This window comes from Engraulis encrasicolus, chromosome 6, assembly GCF_034702125.1.
Source record: "Engraulis encrasicolus isolate BLACKSEA-1 chromosome 6, IST_EnEncr_1.0, whole genome shotgun sequence".
Taxonomy (NCBI): domain Eukaryota; kingdom Metazoa; phylum Chordata; class Actinopteri; order Clupeiformes; family Engraulidae; genus Engraulis; species Engraulis encrasicolus.
The window spans coordinates 11616596-11629165 of NC_085862.1; the positions used below are offsets into that span (position 1 = coordinate 11616596).

Consider the following 12570-nt stretch of genomic DNA (forward strand, 5'->3'; position numbering starts at 1 on the left):
TACTGTTGTGCTCCTATGGGTCTGTGGGAGACGGGAGACAAGTGAGGGAGTTGTGCTGCTGACAAAAGAGGAATTTCCTCTGCTGTGTAGTGATGGCAGACACACTGCAGCCATTTGAGTTGATGTTCTCTCAGAGGGTTTTTTTTCCTTTCCATTATAAATGTGACACATTTTGAATACATATTGATATGATATTGAAAGTGATCATAAAATATGAGAGTATGACATATATTGTTTGGACAGCTGATATTATAAGTGGTTCTCAACTTTTTTTGAACAAACGCCCCCTGGACCTTATCATATGCCTTCTAACGCCCCCTTGTCCCCATCATAAGCCTTCCAACGCTGTCTCCTTCTCAATGCTCCCCCTAGGGCTTCATATCGGCCCCTGGGAGGCTGTAGAGCCCCTGTTGAGAAACACTGATATAAGATGATACTTTGGCTCCCTAGCTTGACATCATACAAGAAGTGATTTAGAAATATTTGTGTAAGACATCCCAACCCAAATATTCGATCCAGAATGTTGTCTTATTCCAAAATTCTATTCTGATGATGATGCTTCACATACATTACTGGTAAACATTTTTCAAACACCACACACTGACATTTCGGCTTATTCTTTTTCAAGTTCAGAGTTTAAAATCTATAGAATGTAATCTACGGTACACTTTTATTTTTGTTCTCCCTCACTGACTCCCAGTTCCTAGTACAGTGCTTTCATTTACTGACCTAAATCCCTCTCTTGACAGGCAAAATACATCTCTACCTGCATCGATGAAATCAAACAGGAGCTGAAGCAGGACAACATTGCTGTGAAAGCCAATGCCGTCTGCAAACTTACCTACGTAAGATGAATTACCTACTGTAGTAGTATGCATGTTGATGTATTATATGAAATAAATATTCATACCCCAGGAATGTAAAGCCACCTTTTACTTTTTTCTTCTGACAACATGATGCGTCATATCTCTCTGTACGCATGTCTGTGAGCAGTTACAGATGCTTGGCTATGATGTCAGCTGGGCAGCCTTCAACATCGTGGAAGTCATGAGCTCCTCCAAGTTCACGTTTAAGGTAAAAGCCATCACAAATTCATTTTTATATATATTTGTAATTTATATCATTGTTATGTGTATATGCACATGCATTTGTTTTATGTATATATACATACATATCATTTTTTTTAAATTACTTTTCGTTCCTTTTTTATCACAGAGAATTGGTTACTTGGCTGCCTCCCAGTGCTTTCATGAGGGGACTGATGTCATCATGTTGACAACCAACCAGATTCGTAAGGTAAGTAGCCTACTTCTGATATTGACCATTCCATGTGACATGCACATGTGACATGTGACATTCCACAGACATGCGTACAGCAAGTCAAATAATATCTCTGCAATGATTCAAGAAGCAAACACCAAGTTCGTATGAGATGTTAATGTAGCTTTTTATATTTTTATTCACAGTTGAGTGGCGCATTCCATGCTGTTTGTGTCATTTGTGGAATCTTTCAAACGTTAAATTATTTTGTATGTGTATTCTATGTCTACTATCTGTTATAATATAAATGCATGGTCTACAGCCCACCTCATTGGGACACTCGGTTGTGTTTCCCCTTAATATTGGTGCCAGATTCATGTCAATACAGTTGTGGGGTTTTACACAGTCACAAAAAAAGCGTATCAAATGTCTTGAAAATATGTGACGATTGGGCCCCAAAGTGTCTATCGGTATCAGTAGTTTTGCGCGATCAACACAGATCTGTGCAGGCTTTGCTAGTGGATGCTGTGTAACAAATGGCCTCGCCAGATTCATGTTGCTGCTGCATGCTAATGTCTTTATAATGTCTTTTAATTGCAGACCATATTGCAGACGCATTGTTAAATTGACATGCACTCTCTCTTTCTCTCTCTCGCTCTCTCTCTCTCTCTCTCTCTCTCTCTCTCTCTCTCTCTCTGTCTCTCTCTCTCTCTCTCTCTCTCTCACTGTATATCTCTCTCTCTCTCTCTCTGTATGGAAATCAGGACCTCAGCAGTCCTAATCAATATGATACTGGTGTTGCCCTGACTGGACTCTCCTGCTTTGTGACTCCGGATCTTGCTCGCGACTTGGCCAATGACATCATGACCTTAGTGAGATATTTCACTCATCAATTGACCTGTCTGTCTGTCTGTCTGTCTGTCTGTCTGTCTGTCTGTCTGTCTGTCTGTCTGTCTGTCTGTCTGTCTGTCTGTCTGTCTGTCTTTCTGTCTGTCTGTCTGTCTGTCTGTCTGTGTGTGCATGCATCTCTGTGTGTGTATGTCTGTGTCTTGGAGACGGAGAGCTAGAAACTTGCATTTGCTTTATTCCCACAATTATTGTTTGTATGATGTGGCCCAGATGATTTGTGTTCATGTTATTAGTCCCTTCTTTTGGTGAACACTGACACTGTGCACTTGTGGCCTATTAGCATGAGTAGAGTTGTTTCGAAACTATACACTACAATACCACAATCCTATTTATGCAGCACAATAACACAACTAAGAAGTTGGCTCGAAGTTATTTCAAACACACACACACACACACACACACACACACACACACACACACACACACACACACACACACACACACACACACACACACACACACCTACCTTCACACATTAACACATCAGCTCTAGAGGCTGCCGTATGGTGCCGGGAATCACGTGAGAGCACACACACACACTGGATGTCATTGTAACTTATCCCAATTTTATAACATTGAAATTTAAAGGAAGACTGTGCTCTTGAAAGGTGTTCTCAAATCTTAAGACTTCTATACAATTATTTGTTCCACAAGATGTCCCACACTAAGCCTTACATCCGGAAGAAAGCTGTGCTGATCATGTACAAGGTGTTCCTGAAGTACCCCGAGTCTCTGCGGCCAGCGTTTCCCAGGCTGAAGGAGAAACTAGAGGATCCTGATCCAGGTGAGATGTTATTATTCATTTACTTGATGATACTTTATCATCAAAAGGCCTGAATCTATTAATTATTTGAAAATGCCCACTTGTTTAATTGGCAGGTGTCCAGTCGGCAGCAGTGAATGTCATCTGTGAGCTGGCCAGAAGAAATCCCAAGAACTACTTGTCTCTTGCCCCCCTCTTCTTCAAGCTGATGACCTCCTCTACCAACAACTGGGTGCTGATTAAAATCATTAAACTGGTAAGTTTTTTTGATGGTTGTGGTGTGGCGGGGGGACCAAGTCTCGAACAGAGATTTGAAAGTTGATGATAATCAGGCAAATGGAATGTACCCCTTGGGTTGAAATCAAGCCATGGTAAATTGCTTGGGGTAAATATTTACATTAGCGTGGGGGGATGTTGAATTAACCTAAATATAATTTAACAGTTAGCAAACTGCACCAATGGTCCTGTGGCATTAGTCTCTCCCACCACAAGATACCAAAGCTGACGAGCTATTATTCGTTACTATTATTGTGGACGTAGTCTGCATTTTCATTGACCTTAATGCCAATTGGGACTTAAATGGCACACACACAGTGATTTTGTAGTATTTTTACATAACTCATTATGTTGATTGTAGTATTTTTACATTACTCATTATTTTGATTGATTGATCTTCAGTTTGGAGCCCTCACACCACTTGAGCCACGACTAGGGAAGAAGCTGATTGAACCACTCACCAACCTCATTCACAGGTACAGTGGGCTACAAGCCATCATTATTTTTATGGAATTGTGTCAGATATTTGACAAATGAGCCACACTGACTTTTTCTCTTTTTTTTCCTCGTCACAGCACTTCTGCCATGTCCCTTTTATATGAATGTGTGAACACTGTCATTGCAGGTTAGTATGACAGTAATCTTGCAGAGCCAAATATATGCTTAAAGCGATTCCGCATCATTTCTGTTATGAGCTCACTTTGCACCTCCCCTTGAGTTAAGTTGCGTACTGGGCCAAATAGAAGACGACCCTGAATATAAGATATAGGATCTACAAATTTGCTGTGGACAAAACAATTTCTTTGCATCTGCTTTATCGAGTGTTCTGGCATTGTTGTGAAGGGTAATGGGCGAATCATTCAGATTGAGTGAAAACATTAGTCAAAACATTAGGCGCTATTTTGTCTAGTCCGCGGAAATAAGATGACACCCCATTCTACAGCACTATTTTTAGAACAATAAAGAGTGTTGTACTCGGGTCAATATGGTTACTCACTTGTATACTTTTTCTATACTTCGAGCCGTTCTGGGACTAGCTGGTGCCATAACACTCAATGGTAATTGCTAGCTCGGAACTAGAAGTAACATAAACGGTCTTAAAGTGATACTGTCCCATTTTTGGAAATAAGCTTATTTTACACCTCCCATTGAGTTAAATAATAGGCTTTTACCATTCTCCTGTACTTCCAATCGTTTTCTAGTTATGGTAGTGCACATTTCACCTCCAAGCTAACAGTTAACATTGAGTCCTATGAGACCAGTTAGCCGTGAGCTGGTCTCATAGGACTCAATGTTAACTGCTATCATGTAGGTAAAATTTGCACTGCCATACCCAGAGATTGGTTCAAAGTACAGATGAACGGTAAAACCCTATTTAACTCAAGCGAGGTGTAAAATAAGCTTATTTCCAAAAATGGGACCGTATCACTTTAAGACAACGGCTAGAAGAGCAGGAGAAAGATATAGCTCAAGTTGCCACAGACCAAGAAAGAACATATTATTTCATAAGCAATTACTTACCTTAATCTTTACCTTATCTTGCCTTTGCTACGGAGGGCTTAAAGAAGTAATCAAATCAATGTTGTGCCGTAACCGGCCAGTTATACTAGACCCCTACAGGTGTTGATGAATGCCTGCACTTTTAACACGATTCAATGTGGACATAAACAATGAAGTGCGGTGCAACGGTCGCAACAGACATCAACAGTTGGGGCACGATGTGAGACTGATGCTTAACTTAAAGTTCAAAATGAATTGGAACTGGAATTGAAAGTGTTGACACTATGAAGTGTTTGTTTTGCAGTTTTGATATCGCTGTCCTCTGGGATGCCCAACCACAGTGCTAGTATTCAGGTATGGTGTAGTCCTCCAGTGTCCCTATAGTGGCGCACCTTAATCCTTTCCACTCCAGTTTATTATTGAGGAAATCGCTTCACTTTTCCCCCTGTAACACTGGTAGAATGTTGAACAATTCTGAATCACAGCTCTTCAAAGAAATGAATAATATAGTATTACCGGTTCTACTGTTTTAGATAACTTATGAAGCCTACTTTGCATACTATTTATGTTTGCCTGCCAAAAACATTTCAGTCTGGTGTGGAAAGGCTTATGGTGAATGGTACTATATTTCCTTACCTTCTCTCCCTCTCTCTCTCTCTCTTGCTCTCTCTCTCTCTACCTCTCTCTTTCTCTCTATCCCTCCATCCTCCTTCCCCTGCTCCCCCTGTACGCCTCCTCCTCCTGCTATTCCTCCTACAGCTCTGTGTGCAGAAGTTGCGAATCCTGATCGAAGACTCGGACCAGAACTGTGAGCCCTCTGTCAATGCCTGCAGTGTGTCATTCTCTCATTGCCTGAGTGTTTTCAGTAGTTGAGTAGTTTCCATGTAGCCTGGCAAAGCCAGACTATAACGTGACGTGTATAGTCTGGGCTCGCACCATAGGCAAAGGCTGTCGAACCAATCATTTAGCGTTCAAACTGCATCGTGACTGTGCTGAGCTCATACTGATGACTCGCTTACACAGATTTCAAAAGTGTTGAAGAGCCAGGCCAGATTCATGGCCCAGCTACAATTATTCCCTATGGTGTGAGGCTAGACCAAACCCCCCCAGGAAAATAAACTAATATTTTGCTTGTAGGGTTTGGTCTAGTTTGCTAGGTTAATGTACCCCTCAAGTCAAGTAGCTGCATAGCACCCTGCCCTGACCACGTACCATGTGTGTAGTCAGTCACCCCACTGCAGTCAATATATCTCCATGCACAGTAAGTAACCATACACAGTCAGGGTTTATTTATTTATTTATTCAATTTGATTAATTTTTATTATATTTTAATTGTGAAATTGAACTTGTGCAGTTGCTACTGGAGCCAACACTTGGAGCTGACACTTCTGCTCCACCGTGTCCTAAACAAAACAGGAAGTTTTTGTACTCTGCAAGAGCAGCAAAATGTATTGGAAGATGAGCTTGATGCCTGATTGGATAATGTGAAAAATAAGTGTACATCAGCATCCCTCAGATAAAAGCCCAATGTTTTGTACTTTTATGCAGTATGTTAGTAATGACACAATCAATGTTTATTTGCAGTGGGGATGCCCGGACTAAAGTCCGCCTGTATAAGTCCCTCCACTTGGCGGCCATCTTTGGCCATGTCTGAGGGCAGCTATTTCGCGCAGCTATTTCTCGATATTTTTCAACTGTGCAAGTCGCATTTGCTTGCGAGATGATTGGATCAATGACCGCGCAACTCAGTAGGCAATTGGGTCTTTTTTGCCAGGAAGTTGGGAGATGTGCAAGCATACACCATATTGACGTTACAAATCACGCCCCCGTTCATTTCTATGGCCATTTTCTTGAGTGTTTTCGCTCGTGTATAGTGTCTTAATTAACTAAATCTCAATGGTGCTGTAGACTCCACTGACTTGAAATGCGGTGTACCTACACTCAGACTAATGGTAGAATGCAACCATCTTTTTGGCCATAACTGGAAAAAATATTGGTGCTTTTGCTTTCTACTTTTTATGGTGAAATCCAAGCATGAGCGTACAGTTACGTCTTTTTGAAGAATACTACTGACATGTTTTTTTATTGGATCACCTAATTGGGTAAAAAATATATCCTTATCCACCCCGTTTTTTCCACTTAAAATTTTTCCATGAAAGTCCAAGCAACAGCACCAATATTATTCCAGTTCTTTCCAAAAACATGGTTGCATGATAGCATTAGCCTGGCTGAATTCTACTACATTGAAACAGAAACACTACTGAAAGCATTCTGGAACTGTGCATGCAACACTATCTATAATGCAGAAGTATGGGAGCATACTTGTTAATTATGAATCTTAACGGTAATAGCACCTTCTTTAGATGTTCGAACTTGAACCTTGAAATGAGTTGAACAAGTATAGTTCGCATTTGATTTTATTTGAGCATTTTAGTTTCTTTGAATGCACCTCTGAATCATCCCAGAATTACATTAATTAACTTTTTTAATTTGGGTCTATGGTGAATACAATTTTAGGGTAAAAAACAGCCAGAAAAATCAGACCGTTAGATAGCTATCACTTTTAGCGGATAGCACGTGGCCATTTTGTTACATCCAACATATCCCATTTCACTTGTGCCCTGTCTTTTTGGCCCCTGTAGCCTTGTAGAAAATGCTGCTGCCGCCACTAATTTTGAATGAACTTAATTTTTTGCATCTCGTGTTTCAGTGAAATATCTAGGTCTGTTGGCCATGTCCAAGATCCTGAAAACTCACCCAAAGTCTGTGCAGTCGCACAAGGATCTCATTCTGCAGTGTCTCGACGATAAAGACGAGTCCATTCGGCTCCGGGCCCTGGACCTGCTCTATGGAATGGTAACATTTGCAGTCATATGCAGTACATGTTGGTTTAATACTAGTTGTGTATGTAAAACAATTATATAGTAAAGGCTTAAAAGCCTGATGTTTGTACACACTCACTGCTAAATTTCTTTCAATAACAGTCATTTAATTGTTCTTTTTTGTGTGCGCGCGTGTGTGCGCGTGTGTGTGCGTGCGCGCGCGCTTGTGTGTGTGTGCGTGCGTGTGTGTGTGCGTGTTAAATCAGGTATCTAAGAAGAACTTGATGGAGATTGTGAAGAAACTCATGCTGCATGTGGACAAGGCAGAGGGTACAACTTACCGAGACGAGCTACTCACCAAAATCATTGACATATGCAGTCAGAGCAACTACCAGTACATCACCAACTTCGAATGGTTGGTAACTGTTCGAAATGATCTGTTGCCTCTTTTGTTTACACACTGGGTGCCCAAATAATGTATTCATCCACTGTGTTGTTCTCGCCCCTCTAGGTACATCAGCATTTTGGTGGAGCTCACAAGGCTTGAAGGTACTCGGCACGGGCACCTCATCGCCTCCCAGATGCTGGACGTGGCCATCAGGGTCAAGGCCATCCGAGGCTTCGCTGTGGCTCAGATGGCCACGCTACTGGACAACGCCCACCTGCTGACGGGCAACACCCAGCGCAACGGCATCTGCGAGGTGCTGTACGCCGCAGCCTGGATCTGTGGAGAGTTTTCTGAGTATGTATGGCACCCCTCCACACAAACTAATGTAAAGGCTTTACGGTAACACTTTATTTTAGGGATACATCTATTAGCACTAATACAATGTTAATGCATAAGTACCTTGTAAGGCATGTACTAAGCAAATGCTAAGGCCTACTAGGTCCTTACTAAGGTTAAATTGGTAATAAATCCCTTATTTTGCATGAACAAGACATTTGCGAATACATGCCTAACAAATGTTTGATTTTGCTTTGTACATGTCTTACAAGTTACTTATACAGGAACATTGTATGTATTAGTGCTTATAGATGTATCCCTAAAATGAAGTGTTACCGGCTTTACTACCCTCATTTCTGGACTGCAACACTGAAGAGCGGCGAAAAATAAATAAAAGTTGCACATGTACAGGCCGCACTTCTGCATAATCCGCAGGTGTCCACATTTTAACATGGGACACTGTGTGAGATTTTTAGTTGTTTATTTCCAGAATTCATGCTGCCCATTCACTAATGTTACCTTTTTCATGAATACTTACCACCACCATCAAATTCTAAGTATTCATTATGACTGGAAAAATTGCACTTTTCATACATGAAAAGGGGGATCTTCTCCATGCTCGGCCATTTTGAATTAAAAAAATAGCCATTTTTAGCTGCAAAAATGACTACTTGGACCATACTAGGAAATATTTGTTTATTACTTTGTAAACTTTCATGTAAAGATCAAATTTGGCAATAGGCAGCCCGGTTTCAATGAGCAGCATAGTTGCAGTACCTTTTTTGACCATTTCCTGCACAGTGTCCCTTTAAGCAACATAGTAAGATGATAAAAGGGTAAGATACCCCAAACCCCGCCTATCCAATGCAAAGGCGTGTGTTCAGTTTGGTCGCCTAAGGGGGCGTTTCCTCTCAGTCTTCTCTTTCTGTGGGGTTTGTGATGTGCGCTACCGCCATCTACAGTGCTAAGGGAACTCAATTTATTCTCAGCCTAAAAGTCTCCAAAGTTCTCCTAACTGAAGGTCTCCTAAAGGATCTTTCACCCAATATCACATGGATCCAGGGAAATGACGGGCCTGATGTATCTTACTGTCTAGTAGGATGATCTTTGGTAGAGCCAACTCCCTTTAATTTGTACTCGCCACATGCAGTAATACAAATACTAGTTGCAACATCAAATGAAGCACCAGGATTCAATGCACAACAAAAACAAAGCATAACAAACACATAGTGGCGTGGTCTGGAAATGAAGGGTTTATTTGCAAAACGGTGTATCTCCATTTTTTGACTTTTGCATTTTATTATTGGAAATGACTGTTCAGAGGTCATATCAACCATGTGTGAATTCTTACCACTCAAATATTTTGAGAACATACTTTGTTGAGCTATATAAAATGCATTTTGCAATGCATTTCAATGGAATGCCCAATACAAAAATGTAAATTTCCCTACATTATATAAAATGGAGATGCACCGTTTTGCAAATAAAGTCTTCAAATGATGGACATGGATAACATTATCGTATTCAATCCCCCGATTCTTGTTCAGACATCTGGAAGACCCGAAGCAGACTCTGGAGGCGATGCTCCGTCCGAAAGTGGCGACCCTGCCAGGCCACATCCAGGCGGTGTACGTGCAGAACGCGGCCAAACTGTTTGCCACCGTGCTCAAGGGTCAGGAGGGGAACCCAGACGCGCAGGCCGTCACCCAGGAGACCAGCCAGCTGATGATTGAAAGGCTTCCACTGTTTGTGCAGAGTGCGAATCTGGAGGTGCAGGAGAGGGTGAGTCCGAATGACATACGCAACTAGGGCGGTAAATTATATTGTATCGAACTGACAAATTGCGACATGCGGAGTCATGATACTGTATCATGGTTCAAGAAGGCAGCACCATAATACGCTCTTTCAAAGTTCTGCTGCCCTTCAGTCCAGAAAACAACCACATGATACGATGTGATGGTGATTTCAAATCATCATCATTATTATTTTTGAACTTAAAAAAACAAATATTTTTTGCCTTTTGTAAGCTATTCTACCTATAAGTTATCATTGTTTTTATTTATGATTTTATTTTGCAATGTTGGCAAATGTCACATTTCCATACACAAAATTTTTTTTGAAGATTGTAGCTTTCATATGGGCCACGTCTGTGAAGTCAATTGATTAATTGAAAGTCAGGTTATTAGCTGTTCCAACAACATGGGTTGGTGAAAAATCTAATTGGAAGAAATGTAATGACATGAACCGTGTGTGCGTGTGCGTGTGTGTTCGTGCGTGTGTGTCCCTCCACAGGCTTCTTGTATCCTGCAGTTGGTGAAGTACATCCAAAAGTTGCAACTGAAGGAAGTTGAGGTTGCAGAGGAGGTGACGGCATTGTTTGCTGGCGAGCTCAACCCTGTGGCTCCCAAAGCTCAGAAAAAAGTGCCTATTCCTGAGGGGTGAGATCGAGACGCATGCAACAACAGAAGACATTTTTCTGGATAGGGTTTTTTTTTTTTTTTAAATTGGCGACTTGTTCTCCTGGTTTTTATAATGTGACATTATAACAAGTGCCATCACGTGTAGTAGTATCAGCATAGGACAAAATCACTGTACCTCACATTTTTAGTGGAAAGCACATTACTTGCTCTCAGCTGGAGATAAACCTCCCCTATGCTATCTTTCTGGTGATTTCTTGATCAATTAAGCATATTCTATCTTGCTCTGCCCTTGAAATAAAAAGGCAGCATATTTTTTAAACGATGTTAGGTATTTTAATAAGGTCCCACCTTTTAAAGGTTTTGTATTGATGATGTGAACAAACTTACTTAATGTATTTATTTATACATGTCATTGTTTATTTTAATGAATTTTGATTTAAGTGAAATGTATTACCTTGTGTTGGTTGCAAAATAGCAACAGTTGCTTAACTTTCAAGCTAAAATGAAAGCAAACAAACATACAAACATAACTTGCTATCTAGAGAAGAGCTGACTTCCTGCGTCCACCATTTTGTGCTTTGTAGGCTGGACCTGGATGCTTGGATTAATGAGCCGCCCTCAGAGAGCGAGTCTGAAGATGAAAAGCCCAAAGCTGTTTTTGCGAAGGAGGAACCAAAGCATTCACGAACTCGCCACACCGAAGTAGACGAGAAGGAATTGGCCAGGGTCAGTGCTCATCATTTGGACCTCACTTTTTTTCACCGATTTTCTTTTTCTTAATCGTTAATCTATGACTCAGTCATCAACCGTACAAATCAAATGAGAACAAATGAAATGTTTTTGAACAAACATTCCAATTATGTATTTTTTTAGGATGAATGTAGGATGGTGGCCAGAGTAGGTATTGCAACTATGCTGCCCATTTAAACTGTGTTGCCTATTGTCACATTTGATCTTTTCATGAATATTTACTGAATACTAAACTAATATCTACTAGTATGACCAAAGTACATTACGTTTCACAGCTAAAAATAACTATTTCTGGAAATTCAAAATTGTGGACATGGAGAAGATCCACCTTTTTGTATATAAAAGTGCTATATTCTCATTCATAATGAATACTTTGAATTTGATTGTGGTGGTGAAGTCAATGCTACTTCATAATAGTCACATACCTGCCGCTGAACTAGTATGGCTACGTCAAGACTGCAGTTACAACTTGCAGCCATTTGGGATATTGGGGCAGAATAACAATACCGGTAGTTATTAAACTAGGGCTAGTCTATGTTAGTGGGTTCCTTCAGAGAATTCTCGGACTTCGGACTATTTTCTACCAAAGCTGCAATGAACCCATGGCTACATTACAGGACAGCAGAGACAAAAGACATGCTCCGCAATAGAATATGATTTTGAAACATGATCATCAGAAGGAATTGTTACAAGCATCGTTTGTAAAAAAACAGCACTGTGTGAACATGTACCGAGAAAATATGCATCAAAGGTTGTGGTTGCGCAGCCCATTGAGTGTATTCAGAGGGAGGTTTGATAGTTAATTTTGGTCTGAACCCAATGCCTGTAATTATGAGCATTTATTTTTTCATTTTGGTGCTTGTTCAGCTGGTGGCCAAAAGCGAAGCGCGCACAAAGTGCTATTGATGAAGTCCAAAAGTTTGTAGTTGTACAATTACTTAGCTATTGTACAATAACTTCTTCATCCAAGACCTCAGAGGGGTAGACGGCTACGGAAGATGGCACTCGTGAGTGTACATCATGTTGTGGCATTTCTTGCTACTGTTACTGTCGCGGCTAGAGTTAGGAAAAGTTTGATGAAACGGTGGGTAAATTTGGCATTTCTACGCACCTGAAACACAATTCTGTAATGCCAGAGTTGTTGCA

At 40.8% G+C, this 12570-nt stretch overlaps 1 protein-coding gene across 8 annotated transcripts in view; it reads left to right on the forward strand.

Annotated features, from left to right (window-relative positions):
- ap3d1 (adaptor related protein complex 3 subunit delta 1) overlaps positions 1 to 12570 on the forward strand; it is a 46753-nt gene that overhangs the window by 8562 nt on the left and 25621 nt on the right. For all 8 annotated transcript variants that reach the window (XM_063200611.1, XM_063200612.1, XM_063200613.1 and 5 more), the window contains exons 2-17: positions 750 to 845; positions 994 to 1074; positions 1216 to 1296; positions 2025 to 2132; positions 2824 to 2953; positions 3049 to 3188; positions 3611 to 3684; positions 3784 to 3833; positions 5013 to 5062; positions 5468 to 5516; positions 7419 to 7564; positions 7797 to 7945; positions 8042 to 8272; positions 9802 to 10036; positions 10547 to 10692; positions 11259 to 11400. In XM_063200611.1, coding sequence (XP_063056681.1) covers positions 750 to 845; positions 994 to 1074; positions 1216 to 1296; positions 2025 to 2132; positions 2824 to 2953; positions 3049 to 3188; positions 3611 to 3684; positions 3784 to 3833; positions 5013 to 5062; positions 5468 to 5516; positions 7419 to 7564; positions 7797 to 7945; positions 8042 to 8272; positions 9802 to 10036; positions 10547 to 10692; positions 11259 to 11400 — 1908 coding nt within the window. The remainder of the gene's footprint in view (positions 1 to 749; positions 846 to 993; positions 1075 to 1215; positions 1297 to 2024; positions 2133 to 2823; positions 2954 to 3048; positions 3189 to 3610; positions 3685 to 3783; positions 3834 to 5012; positions 5063 to 5467; positions 5517 to 7418; positions 7565 to 7796; positions 7946 to 8041; positions 8273 to 9801; positions 10037 to 10546; positions 10693 to 11258; positions 11401 to 12570) is intronic.